At 45.0% G+C, this 21,638-nt stretch overlaps 1 protein-coding gene across 2 annotated transcripts in view; it reads left to right on the top strand.

Annotated features, from left to right (window-relative positions):
- Positions 1-21,106, top strand: part of wnt7bb (wingless-type MMTV integration site family, member 7Bb) — a 30,103-nt gene extending 8,997 nt beyond the window's left edge. For both annotated transcript variants that reach the window (XM_068313713.1, XM_068313712.1), the window contains exons 3-4: positions 14,707-14,978; positions 19,483-21,106. In XM_068313713.1, the coding sequence (XP_068169814.1) occupies positions 14,707-14,978; positions 19,483-19,962 (752 nt within the window). In that variant the 3' untranslated portion in view covers positions 19,963-21,106. The remainder of the gene's footprint in view (positions 1-14,706; positions 14,979-19,482) is intronic.
- Positions 21,107-21,638: the final 532 nt, after the last annotated feature.

Genomic DNA, 21,638 nt, shown 5'->3' with positions numbered 1-21,638 from the left:
GGATTGGCTACCAAAAGCCCTAATGGAGGAAACGTATGGTTGAAAAATGATATTGAAAATGAGGAGACAACTAATGGTGTTATTGCAGAGAACGCTTGTCGAACCAAAATAGACGGACACACATCTGTTGTTAATCGGGGGAAAATTGGTTGTGTCCGTGGCTGGCTGGCTCCGCGGAGCGTTCGTACAAGCAGGGAAAGATGTTGAGCAGACAAACATTTACATTTACGATGCTTTTGTTCGAGGGATTCCGCATTCCGCAGAAACCTCGGGTGCTGCTTTTGTTTCACAGAGACTTTCATGTATTTCCTTTCATTTAGAAGATGCTTTGTTGCGTTACGTTGCGGTCGCGCTGTGCATTTAATCCAGCGGCTCTGTTAGCAATCACTGCTCTCAAGGAGTAGCTGAATTAGCTCCAAAAGCAGATTTTCTTTGTTGTGAATGTGGCGCTTTCTTTTGTAATGGAGCTAATGTTGTTTTCTCATTCTGGTTCTACGCTGGATCTAAATAAGTCCGGCGTTCTTGTCCAGTTCCTGAACGTGTCACCTTTGACCTCTCTAATCCTAGTCTTAATATTCAACGAAAGCAGAACCATTCCTGAAATAACCATAATTTGATCTTTAAAAAAGGAAAATAATAAAATTTGGCTCTTAAATGTCACTAATCTGAACTTTTTCTTGTATTTTTTATGTCATAGGTGAAGCAAAACTACACAAAAGCCACACAAGGTCACATCTTAACTAATTAAAAATGTCTCCATTCCAATGTCTCAAAAAACATTTTCAATTTCAGCGGCTCTGAGGTAAAGAAAAAAATAAATACAACAGCTTTAAAGTGATTTCATCCACTAGAAAGAAACAATACCCCGACTTTTTCCACTTTTCTTTTTTAATTGCTCATAAAATACATTAATAAAAACTGAATTATTTGCGATGGAGAATTTATATTTCACATAATTAACCAAAATCTCCAAAGAAACTGGGAATTAAAATGATTGTGAACTGATTGAGAAGTAAAAATAGTAATGCAAGTCCCTGTAAATTAAACTGGAGTGTAGTTTCATCGTGCAGATTCCATCAGATGATAACTTTCATTTTGACACAAACATTTCTATTTTCACCGCAAATGTGTACACACACACACACACACACACACACACACACACACACACACACACACACACACACACACACACACACACACACACGGTGTGGCTGTGCAGCAGATGTTTGTTCGTCGGCTCATTAAACGGCTCTAAACAGAGGTTTGTCCACCGGTTTGCGTCGGGATGTGGGTTTCGCGGTTTTAAAGGGTGACACTAAGTTCTAAAGAGGTTTTGTTGCAGAGCCAGATATACATTTACATTATAAATTTCTATCACTGGTGAGAGACAGATCAAAAAAGAACACACAACCATTAATTCACAAATACTGGCGAGCGGCGCTCGTGTCGGGATTCGAGCTCTAAATCAGAAACAGACTGAAATGAACTCGTTTCGATAAAACAGAATCAAAGAGTTTTTTTGGGTTTTTTTGTTTTGTTTTGTTTTTTTTCTTCCTCCCGGCTCTTTTCCTGGATGATGAGTGATAATCTGGTGGATTTCTGTGTTTGTGGGCGTTTCTCCAGGCCTCGCCGGTTTTTTTGGCGGATCAGCGGTGCCGTGCATTTGATTTGGTTTTGGGTCGTCTTTCGCTTTGCGGCGGCGTTCTGGATCCGGCTGAACTTGTTTGGGAGAAGGTTTAATTGATTTAATACACCTACTGAAAACGGGCTTGGGCTGCGGTCGGCTTCCAGAGCGCTGGTTTCGCTGATGTAAATTTAATTACTGCTGGAGATCGGCTTCGCTGTTCTGTAAAAATCTGACGCAGCTATTTTCTATTTACATTATCATTAGTGTTATTATCCTGGCCCGGTGGACCCCTCCCCATTTAAAACCTGCGTCACCAGAAAATGGCGGGAAAACTGCACTTGATGCCACACAGACAGAAGAATCTAATCCGTATCTTATTGGGAAAAGATGGAGCTGCTGGTTGCTAACGGTTACCAGTCACTACATCCCTCATGTTGAGGGTCTACATATGTAGATGTCTGCCCTTTAGAGGGTAAATACAATTTCAAATAGAACCAACACTGTTAAAAATGAACAAGGATGGGATTAAATGGGATTAATCCAGATTTTTAAATGTATTTTTTTTCGGCTGGAGAACCCAAACAGACAGGTGGATCTGAACCCGCAACCTTCCTGCTTCATCCTACCTTGCACCGGACGCAGGTGTGTGATTGGCTACTGAGTGCGGATACCGCCGGATGCATCGGGTCACCCCCCCACCCACCCAAAAACATGGATGGGGAGGCCGCCGGTTGGGATCTGACAGTGCTCCTTCAGTTTAGCAGGTCATCGTGGGAGACCACAGACACCACAGCTACTGCAGAACCCCACCACCAGTTAGACGCTGGGGGAAAAAAGGCCAATGGGGAGTTTTCTCCCAGTATACCTTCCTGCCATCAACTGGTCTCACAGCCGTGATAGTTTCCAGCGTGTTTTTTTATATTTTTTTACTCATGATTGAAGACCATGTTTTCTGACCATGCCTGTGAGCATTATGGAATTCTTTAGCATGGCATATGAAATCATGGAATACACCCCCCATTCAACAAAATGTTCCGATCCCTTCTCCGAATCTGCAAAATTCCCACATCATCATAATCAAGTGGAGGGGAAAAGCTATTCCCGTTCGACTACCCCATTTAAAGTTTTTTTTTTTTTCATTCAAATCCCTCAAATTATGAACACTAAACCTTTCCCCCTCGCTCTGTGATCCAGTCTTAGTTTTGGACTGGAAGGAGGAGATGTCGGCATTTTTTCAAGAGCTAAAGATCAGCCGACCGCAAGTCTAATGCATTCTCTCTGTGCTGCCGGCTCTTGGAGGCGGTCGCTGCCTTCTGGAGCCGCTCCATGCTATTACAGTCGCTTTCCAAGAGAGCGCACATTAATAGTTGGGTTATTGAGCATTTACAGAGTCTAAGATAGCTTCATTCAGCAAGAGGTGATTCAGTTTCAAAGGACGGTCATTCGATATTTATTTTGTTCTCCTACTGTCAACAGAAAAAAGCGTTTTTTTTCCTTTCTTTTCGGGGAGATGGCTTCTCCTGGCTCCCGTCGCCGCGAGGCTTGAGGCTTTGGATTGATGGAAAAATGAAAGCATCCCCCATCCGTTCCCGTTGCAAGTCGCTCCAGTCCCTCAACGGTTTCTCCGTTTTGCAAAATGAGCTCCCCTTATTATGCCCTAACTGACAAATTGGAGAACAACACCATAAACTCCCCAGCGCGATTCGAAACTGGCAATTTGAGCGTGTCTCTGTTTCCTCTTGCAGAAGCAGATTTTTAGCCGGTTTCCTCTCCTCCGGTGCCCCGCGCCGGCCGGCGCTGGCACCGGTGGGTACCTTTCAAATGTGGAATGAATTATCCCGCGCTAACAGAAATGGCTGTTATTGAGTGGTTTGTTGCAGTCTATTAAAGAAGTAATAGTAAAATCAGACACAAATCCATCAGCGAGGAGGAAGGAGGAAAGGTTTTGCAGGAGAGGAACGGCCAAACGCGGCCAATCCTCCAATCAAAACACTCGCTCCGGTTTCTGCATGAATCACTCGATTTTGAAATATTTCCGTCCAGACTGATCCCACGGCTGTGATTTTCTGATGCTGTTTTTATTATGCATATTTAAGTGCGTTCAGCCGCACATGAAGTGCACTGGGCGCGCCATGTGGTTCCCGTTACGCGTCTCCTTTTTTTTTTTTTTTTTTTGTCAGATCCAAACGGCGCTCGTTGCCCCTCGCCTCAACTTTAACACACATCAACTATGAAATGAGTTTAGCTTTTATCCCATTTCACAACGGCGGCGATTCAGATTGTAATAAATCTGTGGACGTTGGTGTTTGACGATGTGTTTGCCTGCAAACAAGGCCTCCTCTTATCTCGAAGGGATGCCTTTCACACACTTGACACATCGCCCGACTCGCAAACCTTTCAGCGGCGATACTCGACTTCAAAAAGGCCGACGCCGACCCCTACCTTTGGGTTTGGTTCCTCTCTGTTTGCCTTTCCAGTCAGGTTGAAAGAGGTTTTTCTTGTTGTGTCGGCAGTGAAATATTACCAAAGTTCACAGATGCAGCAGGTGAGCCTGGAGGTGCATCTGTAACTGTAGAGGATTCATTTATCTGGCTTAGCCGAGCCCGCAGGACGTCGTTGGGTCGTTGCTCTTGTTGCTGCTTTCACTCCCCTGACCTACATTACCCCCCCCCCCACCCCTACCCCCTTTTCTCTGCCTCTTGTTTCTCTGTTTCCACCTCCTTCGCTTCAGACGGGCAAGTCAGATGTCGCCCCAAGCCGCCACTAGAAAACACACAGTCGGACACAGGGATGCTGGGGAATGGTTGCTATGGTGACACCCCTGACAGACAGACGGTGGTTTTTTTTTCTTAAAGGATGCCGTTCGTGAGGTTCGTGGATGATGTTTTCACGTGGACTCTTGCGTCCAATCTGTCATGTGTGACACCCCGACTGGAGGTGATGGACGGCGTCGGAGAGTTATGAAAAGCTGACATCGTACTCCCGACGGGGGAAAACGAGAGAGGAAATTAGCGAGAAGCAAAGAAAACCACCGGCGCGGAGACAAAGATGCGAGCTGGACGTGATCTTTTAATAGATTACGCCATTATTACCATTATTACCATTTACTGCCCTGAAGGTGTAGCTACGCTCACCTTCAGGGCAGTTTGACTCTTCATCGCCCCCCTGTGGTCGTATTGGTGTCGACATAAAGAACATCCTGAGTCGTTCAGGCGTTGATGGATTCTGATTGATAACATTTATTGCTAATATTCCTTAACTCAGCCTGAAGACTGAACGACACGTCTGCTTATCTTGCCTCCAAAATGTTTTGTTGAAATCGCTGGAAAATTGCAAAAACTGTAAAGGAAAGTTTAAAAAAAAACAAAAAAAAAAAACAAGTCCTGGATCCAAGATGTAACAGGTTTTTCCAGGCCCCCATCCCTCCAGGTTTCATGGAAATCCATCCAGTGGTTTTTGTGTAATCCTGCTAACAATCACACAAACCAACCAACAACCGCACAAACAAAACGGAGTGAAGATAGAAGCTTTCCTGAACACGTGTCGCATTTTAGACGCTCACATGTCATAACAAACGCTTTTAAAACAGGAGTAAAACATATACCGGTCAACTCAAAAAAAAAAACAACAACCCCGGTTGTCATGGCAACCGATTGCGATCCTATCTATAAGTTGTGCTTGAAGCCGCTGGACCGAGCAGATTGTAAATGCACTGGCGGAGATCCGTCTCCTTCTCGGAATCAGTTGATGGTCATTTGTGGTGAAATCATATCCCCACAGAATGTGAGTACAACCTCACGGTCCAAGCTAAGCTAATAATGAACGGACGAGAAAATCTATTCAAATGACTGTGCGGTTCCGTCCGTGCTTTGTTTCCATATTTTGACAAAGTCAAAGGAAATGCAAGTTGAAATATTAATTTCGACCGGCTGACGTTCTTTTAAATCGTGTGGCGCCTTCTTAAACACTCATTTCAGTTGATTATCGGCGATTATAATATTGAAAAAATAGATCTAGATCTAGTTTTTTGGGTTTTTTTTCCCCTCGTATTTTAAACAAGCGTAATTAGCTCGGTTGAAATCTTTGAATCCATATTTAGGTATCATTATTTCAAACGTTTTTTTTTGTGTTTTTTTTAAATAAGTTATTTCCATTGAGACGTGAACTTGGACTCTGCAGGTCGTGAACACAAACATGTCCATTTTTATGGTTTCAGAAACAAATTAAAACAAAAATGAAAGAAAGAAAAACCCTCAAATGGATCCGTTCACAGGATGTAATACGTAAACAATATACCATCGATCAGAGATTTCAAACATACGAATGTAACAAATGTAATTTTCTTGACAATAAAAGCCTCAGCTGCTCTTTCAAAATAAGAGCGCTGAAACAAAGGTCAAGTAAAGAAACTATAGAAGAAGTCACACATCTCTAGGGAAAGAGAGGAGGTGACGACAAATTAAAGTGAGGACAGTTTCTCCAGAAAGTGTGTGTGTGTGTGTGTGTGTGTGTGTGTGTGTGTGAGTGTGTGTGTGTGTGTGTGTGTGTGAGTGTGTGTGTGTGTGCGTGTGTGTGTGTCAGATAGTTCTTGTGTTGTACTACAGTGTGACATCACGGCTCTCTAAAGGTCATCTCTTACTCCGTTTTTCCTAATGCCTCGCCTCACACCCCCCGCCCACAACGTGGGCGTGTTCATGATTGGGCGGGGCCATTCATTCCCAACCAATCAGCACCATTTCTCTTTCAATCATCAGCTCCGTCTCAGACTGCGTGGGCTCTGCTGACGTGACCCCGGGGTCGTCCCGGGCCCTGGCCCTCATGCCCCCCCCCCCCGCCCCCCAACGCCCCTGTGTCCATGTGTGTGTCGCTGGCCCCTCCCCGCCCCGCGGCGATGTGTTATCGGTGGGATCTGCGTCTGTCTGTGTCTGCCAGCGCCGCTAGACGCAGGAGGAAACAGGATGCGAGCGGATCAACTGTAATCTCACAGCCAGCTTTGTTCCACACAATCCCAGGCCGATGGTGTGTTCTCTACACGCAGGGCCGCTGCGGGACGTCTGCATGTGCCAACAATCACACCGCGGCCCCGCCCACTTAGGTGATGCGTTCGAGACATCGACAGGAAGCGGATGCTCGACCCAAAGTCATCATCTGCTCATCACCATGGTGACAGAACTTCTGGAGGGAGAGAGGGAGTCCTCCAGAAGTTCTTCACACACACCTGAGGGCTGGACCATAAAGCTGGATTAACCTAGCCGGGCTTCCTCTTGCACACTGTCTGTGGGACTGTGGTTGCGGTGCGTTCCATTCCTGATGTAAGGCTCCAGCAGCTGACAGATGTAATGTAACCCCTCTCCCCAACACCTCTACCTTTCTACAGTCATTGTTCAGGTAATCCCAACGGATTACAGCCATCTCTAAATATTCTCTCTGCCTGAGCGCTCTTCGCACAAACTGTGCACCAAGATCCACCGGGTTCTCAGGAAACGGACAGCCCATTTTCCAAGAGAACTGATTGGTCAGTAGGTGGGGCTTGTTATACCTGAACTTATCCTGCTCCGGAGCAGGTTAGGTGTTTAGCATAGGTTACCGCGACAACGTAGCCCGATAGAAAGTCAGCCACCTTTATGGTACCGAAAAGCCAGGGTTAAGCCTGAAGTTATCTCGCTAAACCGTAATCCAGCTTTATGGTACAGGACTCTGGAGGGAGCTGGATGTGTGCGGTGCATCTAATTCAATATTCAAAAAACTTTATTTGTCCACAAGGGACAATTGAAAGCACAAAAGGAAGTCAAATGCACAATAAAAAGAAATGTACATTATAAACAGATGTGTGCAATGAGTTAATAATTTTATATTATATATATATATATATATATATAAAAACTTTAAAATTATAAAAATGTCTGTCAGAAACTGTGAAAGCATGATGTGTGTTATGAACAGTTCAAACAGTGTAAACATAAACGGTGTAAACATAAACAGTGGAAACAAAAACTGGAATTAAAAAAGGAAACCTAATATTATAAACATAAACTGTGTAAACACAGCAGTGTAAACATAAACAGTGTAAATGTAACAGTGTAAATATAACAGTGTAAAGATAAACGGTGTAAACAAAAACAGGTAAAGGTTGTTAACCACACACTTAAGGTTGTTAATCGTTTAAAATTGGGATGTGGATCTTTCATCATGCTGTACAAGCAGTGTGGAATTATGTTTGTTGTCTTTTTGTTTACCTATTTAACAAACAAACACTTTATATATGTATTTGTCAGGCGCACACGATGGGGATACGTCTTGGGAACTTGCAAAAAAAACCAAAAAAACAATAATAATAATAATAATAATAATAATAATAATAATAATAATAATAATCCACCTTTAATTGTCCACACAATGGGGAAATTATGTTTTCCTCTCCAGTTTTGTACATGCATATATATATATATATATATATATATATATATATATATATGTGTTAGTCAGCATACACACACAAACATTGCAGCTTATTGCACCTTTTCTTTGTTTTTGTTGTTTAACGTCAAGGTGAATGCGAGGCTGCTGGTTTTCTGGGATTCTTCTTTCTTGCGGACAAAGAATCTGTGTGTGTGTGTGTGTGTGTGTGTGTGTGTGTGTGTGTGTAATGACTGAACTTAATTTCGGGGTGTACTGTCTCTTTAAGAGACCTGAGCTTTATTTGACAGTTTGATGAATATAAGTGAAAATGGAAATGTTAGGTCTGCAGGATTCTTTTGTGTAGAGAGCGGAAACATGTCATCAGCGGCGTATTTGACTGTCTGATTATAGTGATGATGATGATAATAATGATGATCTTCAGCAACACGCTGCCGGATCGACATGGAACTCTTGTTTCCATTGAAGTCCAACGGGATCGAAAGTTCTCAACAATGTCCCGGAGTGAACTTTATGATTATCGTGTTGAACGCCGACGCCCCCAGATCCTAGCAGGTCCCGGGTCGTCCTCATTATCAGGATGAAAGGCCGGGAAGCAGAATTTGTGCCTGTTTTAGCAAGTCTAGGTATTCAATCCACATCAGGGAGATCAGGGAAGAAGAAAAAAAAGGGATGCAGCCCATTTTTCTATGCCTGGGAGGCAGATTAGATTCCAGCAACATTAAATAGCCTCGTAATTGTTTTAGCTGTACTTTTCAAAGCCTTTTTTATTATATGAATCTAACTTGGGAGTGTACAGTGAGCGACGGGGCCAAAGCTTGTCACTCCTCCGGCTGCATGATGTGAATACGTCGAGAATCCGGAGCCTAGTTCTGGTAAAACAATATTATTTTATTGTACAGGAACACGACTGTGCTAATTCCTCAAGCTGCAAACCTCACGGACCACAGCTTTGTCTATAATTTGCTGGGAGCATATGTTCATAGCAACGCTACATAAAGCGGAATGGAAAACAGTAGTAGAGTCAGTTCAGTGATTGGTACACAAAGCCAGGGGTTTTCCTCCCACTCCCTCCCCCTCCATGGGGCCCTGGACTCCCAGATCCAGCGCCAGCCCGGAGATGCGAGCACGTTGTTTTTAGTGTTTTGACTGAGGTGAGTTTATTAAGTGTCTACAGGGTGGAAGGATGCAGCAGCTGACAGCATGGAATAAGAATTTTATTTGCTCTGCTCTTTAATCCTGATGTGGCTTAGAAAGAAAAACAGGAAGACAGAACAACTTCTGGTAGTGCTTCAAGCCTCTACAAGAGTGTTATATAAATCAAATCCATTATTATTATTATTATTATTATTAATAAGGATAATAATATTGTTATCAATAGAATCACGATCAAGAGACGAGTGGATGAAGATGAGGAAATAGATGTGATGATCAGAGAGGCTTTGATGTCGATGAAGAGGGAGGCACATTGGTGGTGGTGGTGGCTGATGACCCTGCGGAGACGGATTAAATGATGTAATGGGTGGTTCTGTGAATAGTTAAAGGTGTTGGGGGTTATTAGATTTTTTAAAACCAGCTGATGAGAGCAGACGGACTTCATTGGTCTCCGTCTTCTTTAGGTGTTCACCTGAATGTTTAGAGCAATCAGAACTTTCTTCTTCGCTCCATCGACGCCACGCCGAGCCGATAACGGCTGATTGAAACGAGTCAGTGACTTTAAATGCGTCTGTGTTTTTCACCATTTCCTCCTCGCTAAACTTAGCTGCCTGGTAGCTGAACCGTTTCTCACCGGATGACCAAACCACTCGCCGTCCCTTTTGGAATTTCCTGCCAGTCAAACCTTTCTCTAAGTGTAAGGACCGCCGGCCGCCAGCAGGTGACACTTTCCCCTTTGTTCACCGTGGTACCATTTGTCCCTGACAGGATGTCCGAGCTCCGAATCTCTGCTGTGTGCTTGTGTTGTTGGCATTTCTTATGCAATCCAATCCTCCTCTGCCCCCCGGGGGGGTGTGAGTGCATGTCCGGGATGGGGGGGGGGCTTTAAAAAGCTTTCCCCGTCACTGCTGCAGAGGCCATTCAGCTGCATTGCCGGTGTGTGTGTGTGTGTGTGTGTGCGTGTGTGTGTGTGTGTGTGTGTGTATATGTATGTAAGTGTTCCTCTGGTCATCTCTACTGTACATCTGCTCCTCTTCTTCTCTGGTTCAGCTAAGGCTCGTCAGTGATGCTGGATTCTGACTCCAACAAGGAGGCTAACGCTGGTGGTCAGCAGGTTCCTCGCTGTCAGCTGAGCTAAAGATTAGCATAAAGCTAACGTAACAGGGTTCTGTCACTGTTATTGTAGCTGAGAAAGGAGTATGGAGCTGTGTACTGGAATTGCAGTGGCGTTACCAACGGTAAAAACAATCGGATCGGTCAACGTTTCAGCTGCTGGATGCTGGTTGATTGGTTTGTCCTCAACCGTGGCAGCTGGATGCTAACAAACACGCTCATTAGAACCAACCAGGCCGATAAAATATGTTTCTAAAGTCGTAAATCTGGTCAGGTCCTGGTTTACAGTCGGGCCGGGCGGTGTAGAAACAGACTAGTGGCTGACATTTGACTACCTGACTCTTTCTTAGCCTGTCCGTTGGGGCTGACGGACTCTTTCCTGACTTTTTGCTCCCCTCACGTTTGAAATAAAGAAATAAATTTCCCTTTCAGTTCCCAGTCTGGCGGATCAAACATGATAAAGTCTTTCTTTTTCTTTCAACGGCTCCCGGTTCCACCCCCATGTCCAGTGAGGGGAATCAGGGTCCTTTGAGGCAGCAGCTCGTCTTCGCTGTACGCCTGCGCTGCCTTTATGGTACCGTCAGCTGTAAATCTCCCGTGCTGGGTCATGTGAAATTTGTCTAGCGGTGTGCCCGTCTCCGGCCTTAAACACAGATTGTCATCTTAGCGGCGAGCCGCTACATCCAGAGACGTCTTTTTGTGTCCTGCTTTAACGGTCAGAAGACATGACAAGTTTTACGGAAAGGGCCAATGTCCAAAGTGGTGTGGTCAGTTCATGCCAAGGCCAAGATACACGCTGGGTTTGAGTCCCGGAAGCAGATGTTCTGGGGTCTCTATCCCAGTTCTTCCCCTACCTGTTCAGAGCAACATCTCCTCTGCTTTCTTGGACAGTCTCGCAGACACTTGCCACTAAACTCCATTAGACATCTGGTTTAATATTCCCCCATTCTTCTCTCCTGGATGTTTCCAAGTTCATTGAGGTTTTTCTGGTCACTCCAATTTTCCACTGGCAGCTAGCAAGGCTATCCCAGGGTGGTTCCTCCTGGAGGGCTGTCAGAACGTTGGGGCCAGCCTCTGCAGGGCTTTCTGCTGAGGCTGGGTGCTTTTTCCCTCCCCAGCATTTCATCAAATGCCGCTCAGGAAAACAGGGAGTAAAAGGATGTTTCAGTCACAACAACAAGAAGTTCTTGCTGGGGAACAACTTTGATTTTTTAGCTGCCGTGTTTGTGATTGAGAGCATTGTCGCACATGATTTCATTTGTTTTGGATGGAACAGGCATGAATGCTTCATATAGATATTTATTCAGCTTATTCCAATCGGATTCTCAATACTTTCTCTGGTTGGTTGCAAAAAGAAAATAGAGCGTCTTGATGGCCACAGTTCCATGACTTCTGGAGTTGGCTTTCATTAAGGCCCAGGCAGGGCCTTGGCAGTGCCAGACTCGCCGGGGGGTGACAACCAGTACAAGCTTCATCATCATCATCATCATCATCATCATCATCATCATTTTCCCCATGAGCAACATAACTCATTGGGCCCAGAAATGCGGGGAACCACCCTTTCTGTGGAAGCGGCCTTCGCTCTGTTTTAAACATTACTCTGACGTTCTGTTTGTGGGTCTACGAGTAAACACGCGTGTGTGTGTGTGTGTGTGTGTGAGTGCGTCTTTTATTACGTGACATTCACACACATATGCACATGCACGCGTGCGAAACGCGTCACCGTGCACGCGTCCGAGGCGGGGGCAGATGAACGTTACCGCAAAGCCGCACCGCTGCTAACCAGAGCGGCGAGTTAGCTGTGAGTCAGTCCCCACCGGGCAAACCTGTGGCCGCCGCATTAACTCTGCAGCTCCGGTGCCAAGATAGGAAATTAACAGTGGCTTTGGGTGAAAACTTCTCTGAGAGTTCATAGACGAATTTAAGAGGTGCAAAAAATCCCTCTGAAGCAAGAAGAGGAAATGAAATAAAAAGCAGCTGCACATGACTGCATAGAAGCACTTAACTCCAAAGTGCTCCAGCTAACACCAGCAGCTCAGGCTAACTGCACCGGGTCGGTATTTCAGGGTGTTGAAACAAGCAAGATTGCCCCTATAGATGGAAACATTCCCTCCGAAAGTCGCTGCTTCTGGTTGACATTTAGATGCAAACACAAAAATAAAAGTTTGTTTGTTGCTGTTTTTATTTGGTGTTCGACTTTTATTACAAAACCCCTAAACCGGTTGCAAAAATGAAGATTTTCTGCATATTTTGAAAAAAAAATAATCTAGGAATATGGATTCTTGCATTGGATCCTTCCTGATGACTAGTGGAGATCCATCTGGTTGTTTTTGCATGAATGTATTCGCAAACAAATAAATAACAAACAAGAAGAGATACACGAGAAAGAGAAACCTCTGAGGAGGAGGTTACGGAGGAGTCGACGAGGAATCTCAGATCAAAAAGGACGTGATTTATCTTTTGCGCCTTGAGTCCAGACCTCAGTCGACATTCAGGGACTCAGGAGATTCAATTCAATTCAATTCAAAAAACTTTATCTGTCCCCAAGGGGCAATTAAAGGCACACAAAGCAGAAAAACAAGAAGATGCTGATGATGTCAGCAGCTGTTTACTCGTAAACACTTCTCATACAATAGGCTTTGTTTACGCCACTGTTTTTTTATACTGTGAACTGAACTGAAAGTGGACATGAAGTTTGTGTAGTCCGTTCTCAGCTTCCTGTCCTTGTGAAGCAGTAATTTTATACTCAGCTAAAAGGTTTAGTTGGTTGTATGTTTATTTCATTCTGTATAAACTCACTGCCTCCAGCTGGAACTCGACTTGAATGTCGAGGCAGGAGACATGAAAACTATTTGCATATTCATATTTTGTGGAACTTTGAATGAGAGCGAAGGAAAAGGTGCCACTTTAAGGATTGAAGTGTGGTTATTATTTTTTCCAAAAGCCTCGTTGGGCTGACATCCGGGATTTTTTTTTTTTTTTTTTTGGGAACTTTTGATGGACTGAGGTTTTTGTGACTTTGCTGTTTTTCTGGGACCTGCTGCAGAAACGATGAAGAGGAGCATAAAGAAGTATTCCACCTGGAGGGACCGAGTCCATTACACTACACGGAACAAAACAATCCTTTTGGGGGGGGGGGGGTTGTTCCTGCTGCTTAGTCTTTATTTAAAGCTAATAGTAACACTGATTTTTAACTTCAACTAATTAAAGTTTTTCTGTTCAATAGTGGCGTTCTTCCATGGGGGGGGCAGTAGCTCCGTCCACTGGGGACCGGAGGGTGGTCGGTCCAAGACCTTTGTGGACCAAAAAGTTTAGAGCGTAAACTGGCAGTGGGAAGTGTCAGTTCACCTCCTGAGAACTGCCCAAGTGCCCTTGAGCAAGGCACCGTCCCCTTTATAAGCTGCTCATCGGGGGCACCACGACGGGGCTGCCCACCGCTGTACCTCTGGTCTGTATGCTTACAGGCCTTGTGTGTGTGTGTGTGTGTGTGTTATGGTCCTGTACACACACGTATGTATATACACACACTTCTGAGATTACAACTAACAACCAGGTTGTAAAAATAATTTCCTCCACGTGGGATCGATAAAGGTGATTCTTCTTTTTACCATACAGGTTTTTTTAATTTCATCCAATAACCCACAAATTAATTGTTGTTATGTTGTGACAGTCAGACAAACAAACACGTGATCACATGATCACATGTTGTCTGCGTCACATTTAATGTCAGTCACCAGATTAAATCACAAACATGAAAAGGATTTAGTGCCTTTCCGCTCCGCTCCTAAACTAAAACCAGGTCCAAACGGATCCTGCTGAGGTCCAGCTGCTGACCCCCTCCCCGGGGGCCGCAGGTCCGGGTCTGACGGAGCCAGGAGGGCGGCCCCCGGCTGCCGGCAGCGTGGGCAGCAGCACAAGGTGCTCTCAGAGAGGAATTCAGCACTTTGGACAGCACCGGGACCAGCGCTCCCACTCTGGAATTCCAACGCTCTCAAAGGCCGAGCCGAGGACTCTGCGGTCGGGAACCTGACCACAGTTCCACCAAAGGTGCAGGAGGGAAGCTGCACAGGGTGCCGGATGGAAAACCTGGAAGCCGATCAGGAGGACGAACCGGAATGTGAGCGGGAGGCAGACGGCGGCGTCAGCATCCCCCGATGAGGATTGATTTGTTCAAGCTACTTATTAGAGAAAGGGACTTTTCAGGTCGTCTGATCCGGCTGTTTTCATCTGACGTGTTCAGAACTGTTCAGAGGAGAGCCGGCGCTGTCCTGTGGCGTTGTGCGTCATAACTGTTATTCCTGCCTCGCCGTTTCAGAGAGGTGCTAATGTGAAATAACTGCTCATTTCTCATCCGTGGAATTTCTTAACAAAGATCTCTTTCCCTCTTCCAGGCAGTCGGGAGGCGGCGTTCACCTACGCCATCACGGCGGCGGGCGTGGCCCACGCCATCACGGCGGCCTGCAGCCAGGGCAACCTGAGCCAGTGCGGCTGCGACCGGGAGAAGCAGGGCTACTACAACCAGGAGGAGGGCTGGAAGTGGGGGGGGTGCTCGGCCGACATCAAGTACGGCATCGAGTTCTCGCGGCGCTTCGTGGACGCCCGCGAGATTAAAAAGACCCCACGGCGCCTGATGAACCTACACAACAACGAGGCGGGGAGGAAGGTAAAGAGGTGTTTGAGTCTCAGGAGATTGACCAGCGGAGACTTGGTCTCCGGTTTGAGATATGAGTGTTGAGAGTTCCAATCTTCTATTTATCGAACAAATCGGGAGTGATGGAAGCGATGAAGTGATGGAAAAGACGGCCAGACTGGTGGAAGTCAGAGCCAAGTGGTAATAAATCTGAACGATCCTTTAGATGGAATCATTTCCCTCTCAGAAACACGTGACAGACGTGTTTCACGCTCGGCATTGTGGGTGGTGTGTTCGCTCGGCAGGAGAGCAAACAGATTAGGACTGAACAGTCGTGTGACAGACAGCGGTGATCGACCTGCTTCGCTGACGGATTGATCGCCCGCTCGGCCTTTTCAGCTGCTTTGTTTTGCTTCAGACAATTATTGACACGTCTTTCCCTCTCAAGACGCCGTCTAAAGCGGGTCGGCAAAGTTCAGCGTGGACGTTTGGCATTAGTCACGGCAGAAAAAAAGAGAAGGAGTACGAGGGGTAAATAAAGGAGAAGAGGTGATGTTATGTTGACAAATGGCTCTAATTTATAACCTGGGCTTTATCGTGTCCGCCGGGGAGCCGGGGCCAAGCCGCCGCCGCCGCCGCCGCCGCCGGCTGCCAGATGGGGGGACTTCCATGCCTCCTTTCCAGGTCCTGTCATGGAATTATGAAGTGTAAAGTCAGGAACAGGATATTATTGCAGTTCTCTGCCGGAATACCGGAACGTGTCACTGCTGACGGCGTCTGTTCAGGGCGCAGGAGCGCCACGATGCTAGCGTTAACGTGACGACTGGTAAGGATTTTGTTGCAGGCGGGGGCCTCGGCTGGAACGCCGAGCAGCCGGGGGTTGGTTGTTGGCACCGACGCCGTTCTCACACTGGTGCCTCTGGAAAAAAACGGGACTCACGACGCGCTGGGGTCAGATTTCCTCTTGGAGAGGGAAGGAAGCCGAAATCTGTCGCTGACAAGAGGAAGCCGTTTCGGATATGGAGGTCTTAAAGTTAGCTGGGGATGCTATTTACGCCCTCGTCACTAATGGTGCATTCAGGCGCCGTTGGAAAAATGTGAATTTGAGCCCCATCTGGGGAAGTCATGAGGATGCTGCCTCAGATTGTTGTAATTAATTTACATGGCAAAGCAAAGATAAGACCAGTTTTACATCTGTTGACACTGTTTCTGTGCTAAGCTGATTGGCTGAGAGGGAACTCAAGGTATGAGCTGATTGGTCCTAAAAAAGGGGGGCCACACTAAGTGGTATCTTCCAAATGTAGTCGGAACGAAACTTTTCTTTCCATTCTCCAGACCACATGTTTATCTGTCCATTAGTTTCATACAATATTACTATATTAAAATAAAGTCTTTTAAAAAGGGGAATATTTTGGATGGAGTTCTGGGTATTATTTTGCTTCCAGTTGTTTTTGTGACTTTTTGTGAGCCTTGAAATGAAAGTGGCTCAAAGACTTTTAGCGTCTTTGGTTGGTTTTATTCGACTGACCCTAAAGTTTTCGACCCAGCTTATCTCTGAGCGTCAGAACCAATCAGAACTTCAGTTTCCTCCTGGTTGAGCTATTGTTCTTCGCCTTCCTTTTCTGCTGGGATAAAAAAACAAAAAACTTTCACACATCTTGGTTTTTTTTGTTTGCTCTCTCTTGTTTCATGTGCCACCATGTGTGTGCGTGCTTGTGTTAAAAAAAAAAAAGCTTCAACACCCATATATTGAAGACAGCTGATAAAAATGATTCTGGTTGGGGAAGGGAAGGGAGCCTCTGATGGGATCCAGCTGAGATCTGGTTTCGCAATGACTGATAAGAAGCCTCATTGAAACAGAAAACTATAATTACAATAGATTTCGTGACTAAACCAAAAGGCAAAAGAACATCCAGAGAATCCCCGGATCTCTTTCTTGGTGCGTTGTTTGACAAGCCATCCTTCGATGGGAATCTGGTCGCGTTGGACTAATCAGGACCAGATCGGAGGCTTTGATGGACACAGTTTAAGTAAATGTTTCCATGCATCTGTCAGACTCCCTATGCCAGGCATTCCTTGTGGTTTTGGTGCTATACATTTTTGGAAATCCTCGTTCTGAATCAACATGCGAGGCGGGATTGATAGCTGACCCCGACTTTTATGAAGCTCATGTTTTTTCAATCAAACTGGGAAACTGCGACCACATGGGTTCACGGACGGGACCGGCGGAGGAAAAAAAATGAACGCCTTTTGTGTACATTTGTGAACGCGTCTGATAGAAATGGTGACTTGTGTCGCCGGCGAGGCGACATGCCAGGAAAAAAGACTCACACCGAAAAAAAAACGCCCTGCCAACCCAACTTACATGTCACACAACAATGCTGCGTTCAAACAAGTTCAATAAGGAGTCAAGTCAGGACTATTACAGATGTGTTGGTGACCCGTCGGTAATATCCTCCTTTCTTTGCCTTAGAGAAGAGGGTAACAATTTTATTTTGAGGTTTTTTTGTTTCTCGGGGGAAAAAATTGACACTTAAATGCTGACGACAAGGCGCAATATTTCCCATATGCCTCGGGATTAGGACGGGATGGGAAGGCATGCTGCCCTGGGTACCATATGTTGGACCTCAAAGAGAAACCATGTCCAAGCCCAAGTATGGGAATGTCCTAAAAAGCTGACATTATTGCGTCTGAAACGTCTCTTTGACTAGAAGCGTCTGAAAACGCGATCCGTGTTGGAGCGTGTGGAAACAGAACTCTCCCCATTGTTTGAGCAGGCAAATAAATCTCACGCCTGTCGTTCTGTCAGCTTGTCCCTTTCTTGTTCTGCTTGTGCAACACATTTAATGACACAATAATCTGGATTCAAATTATCCCAGATGATTGATAGCTCTATGAGAGAAGTTATTAATGTGGTTAGGGGAAGGTAGGCAGAATTATAGGATGGAATTTTACCAGTAAGTGCAATTTTCTCTTCTTCGGGACAAGCAACTGCATGTCAGGGATCGAGGTAATTCGGCGTACAGCACCGGGTTACACAATGAAAAGAAACTTATGCAGATATTATTGTAGATATGGTTAATATGTTAAAACAGTGCCATAAGCATGTGTTTTTAAGAAACCGATCAATGGTTACACAGGAAAGAATTATGAGAAGTCAGATTTGTGCAGAGAAGGACTTTTTTTACCATTTCCTGTCTTATTTTCATCCATTTCATCCATTTCCTGCAGGAAAAGACTGCAGATGGAAATTAGCTGGTAGCTAAATCTGGTGCAAAGCAGTTTCAAGTAAACGTGGTTACATTTTTCTAGGTTTGCACATTTGTTTACAAGAAAACAGGATTGGAAAGTTTAGTGTAAAATTTAAACTGCATCAAAGTGTAATCTTTTGATCGCCATGTCATCGTGGAAACAGGACCTCGGTCCTCCCCGACAGATCCAGCTGGGAAATATGGCTCTAAAATTCTTAAATTTTTGGATACATAAACTTCACCGGAATCTGTCACTTTGTACTCGCAATTAAAATTGAAGAACCTCTGGCATAAACGCAGTGAATTAACAGTAAAGGCCAAATCTGTCTTGCCCTCAGTTTTACGACATAATTCAGATAAACATCTTGACATTTGGACGATGTGACATTCAGCACTCATTTCCATGCAAATGTTGGCACAGATCGTAGCATTCATGCAGCAACTGGGTCAGACCTGGTTATTACTGGATGCAGGGACTGTTTATGTCTCCTTCACTCCAAAGAATCGGGAATTATCCATCCGTGTTTACGGGGAACAGAAATAAACCCGTCTGACTTCGACAGTTGTCGATCCGGTTGAGCGAAAGTCAAGTCAGCGCCTATCCACCGTCTTTATGAGGGTACGCTGATGAATATGATGATGATGATGGCTAACAATCCTTCGTCACCTCCAGCATGGAGGCTGTGTGTTCACCCGTGTCTGTGTTTTGGTTGGTTGGTTGGACTTTTAAATGGTTACACAAGAATTGCTGGAAGGATTTCAATGAGACCTGGAGGACGGACGGGATTCAGGGTAAAGAAGAACCGATTACAGTCTGTTGTGGATCAGGATAAAGTCATTTCTGTTAAATATTACTTGAAAAAACTGAAACATTTTCATGCTTTAGAGCACCTGCGTCAAACTCAAGGCCCGCGGGCCAAATGTGGCCCTACACATCGTGTTATGTGGCCCCGCGAGAGCATAAAAGGGCAGAGTGCCTAAAAATATATATAAACATGTTTTTTCTGTGTTACTGTAATGTTTGTGACTTAGATTACATGGAGTAACTTTTAGTTACATTTTTAAGTTACATACTTTGAGGACAGCCTTTATACTGATGTGTCCCTCGGTGAAAATGAATTGGACACCCCTGCTTTGGAGAATCTACTGAACTGAAACTTGGTGCCTGAAGTCTTGAGAAAGCATTGATTCACTTCATCAGCACAAACATCGGATCTTCTTTTATTAATTCTAAAATAAATCTGGGTTTAACGCAGTTTCGCTTCCTTTTTTTTTTCGACAACCAGGTACTAGAAGAGAGGATGAAGTTGGAGTGCAAGTGTCACGGCGTCTCGGGCTCCTGCACCACCAAGACCTGTTGGACTACACTTCCCAAGTTCCGTGAGATCGGCTACATACTCAAAGACAAGTACAACGAGGCGGTGCACGTGGAGGTGGTCCGGGCTAGTCGGCTACGCCAGCCCACCCACCTCAAGGTGAAGCAGACTCAGGGCTACCGTAAGCCCATGGAGACGGACCTCGTCTATATCGAGAGGTCGCCCAACTACTGCGAAGAGGACGCCGCCACAGGGAGCGTGGGCACCCAGGGACGCCTGTGCAACCGCACCTCGCCGCATACGGACGGCTGCGACCTCATGTGCTGTGGGCGGGGCTACAACACACACCAGTACACCAAAGTTTGGCAGTGCAATTGCAAGTTCCAATGGTGCTGCTTCGTCAAGTGCAACACGTGCAGTGAGAGGACGGAGGTGTTCACCTGCAAATAAGACAAAAAAAAGGTGGCCGGTGGAAGATTTAGGAATAAGAGAATGGAATTTACACTATCAGCTCTTCGTGGCATCGTTTTGCACAGCAGAATCTAATTTCTTTTCAGTAAATGCTAAATATCTGTAGGTCATATCCCTGAACTTTACTGTCACATAGAAATTGTGCTCATGTACTGATGAATCCACAATGAAGTTGGGACTACAGGTAACAAACCAGGTCCTGGTCGGGGGGACCGTGCGTCGCACTCTGGGATGCTAAGTCGGAAACGGACTCGTGCGAGGCGACGATGGGAGTTCACCAAACGACCGCGGCTGATGACGTGGCTGGGAAAAGTTTAAGCGTTTGATTGAAAACTTTTTTGAGTTTTGCCGTATTTTTCACTCAAGAGGAGCAAAATCTTGACATGAATGACCGCCCCTGCCCCTTACACCTTCCCTCATCACCACCCCCACCCCCCACCCCCAAATTGGACGGGGCTCATGTTCGGAGGTTTGTCGAAATGAAGAACATTTTGTAAGTATGGTGCGATGGAGAGCGCCGGAATCTGAGTGGAGAACTCTGTTAAACCCTCTGCTGCCAACTGGAATACGGTGGAGTTTGTTAGTTTTCCAGTCACACTGGAACTGTCTGTTCTGAACACTGAAAATAAATTGTTTATTTATGTTATAGTATCTTAAAACGAAGCACTAACGGGTAGAGATGTCTTTTTTTTTGTACTAAGTGTAAAGAAAAAATACTTTTTAGAAACTGACTGAAGATGTGTGTCTATTAGAAAATGACCCCCCCCCCCGATCCCTACAACACCTAATCTTTTCTTAAAAAGAAAAAAAAAAAAAAAAAGGGTTTCATTGCTACTGGTGTGTTGACAACAACAATATTCATTATCACAGTGTGTTTCACATTCAAACGCCTTGGTTCTATTTTACTGTACCATAGTTTGTTTGCAGTCCTCCCCCCCTCCCCCCCCCAGCAGGAGCATCTATTGGGATACTTCAGTTAATAGTCAGTAGCAAGAAAGCCTGCAGAGATCCTTCCTCAAGTCATTAAACGTGAAACTGCTATATTGCTGGATGTGTTGTCGAGTGCTGCACTGATATTTTCTATTCAGATACGACTCATGAGAACTAAATAAACTCCCATTTGAATCCGTTTGGCCGTTCTTTGTAAATTAAATTGAAGTTGAAGGTGTGAGACAGGTGATCAAGACAGGTTTTAGTTATTCTCTGAAGGTAAACCTAACTTGGTTCGATTGATCATTATTTCCTGGACGTCTGCCACCAAGATAAACAAATGCTATTACTTAAACCTAAATTTTGCACTTGTATTTGATGAGTTTTCTAAACTCGCTCTCAGCCCCTCCAAACTTGGTTCAGTCATTTTAATGTTCACTAAAACTGATTCCGGTGATATTTTCCTGCAAAAATAAAAATAGATTGACTAGATCGGTCGGTGTTCAAATATCCATCAGCTACATAGGTGAGAGACAAAAAAAGGAAAGTTCAAAAAAGGGACATTGCAAATGATTTTAAAGTTGGACACCAGTCAAACCTGTTTATTCTTTTTTGTTTGCAAGAAAACAATCTGTTGTCTTGAAGTTTCCTTTCGTCTTTTTGCACACAGTTCCGTCACACGCTGTGGTCTCCCCTCTGGATTACAGCATGCAGGGAACAGAAAG

Source organism: Antennarius striatus, chromosome 4 (assembly GCF_040054535.1).
Source record: "Antennarius striatus isolate MH-2024 chromosome 4, ASM4005453v1, whole genome shotgun sequence".
NCBI lineage: Eukaryota > Metazoa > Chordata > Actinopteri > Lophiiformes > Antennariidae > Antennarius > Antennarius striatus.
The sequence above is the reverse complement of the archived record's forward strand: the minus strand, read 5'-3'. Positions and strand labels throughout refer to the sequence as shown.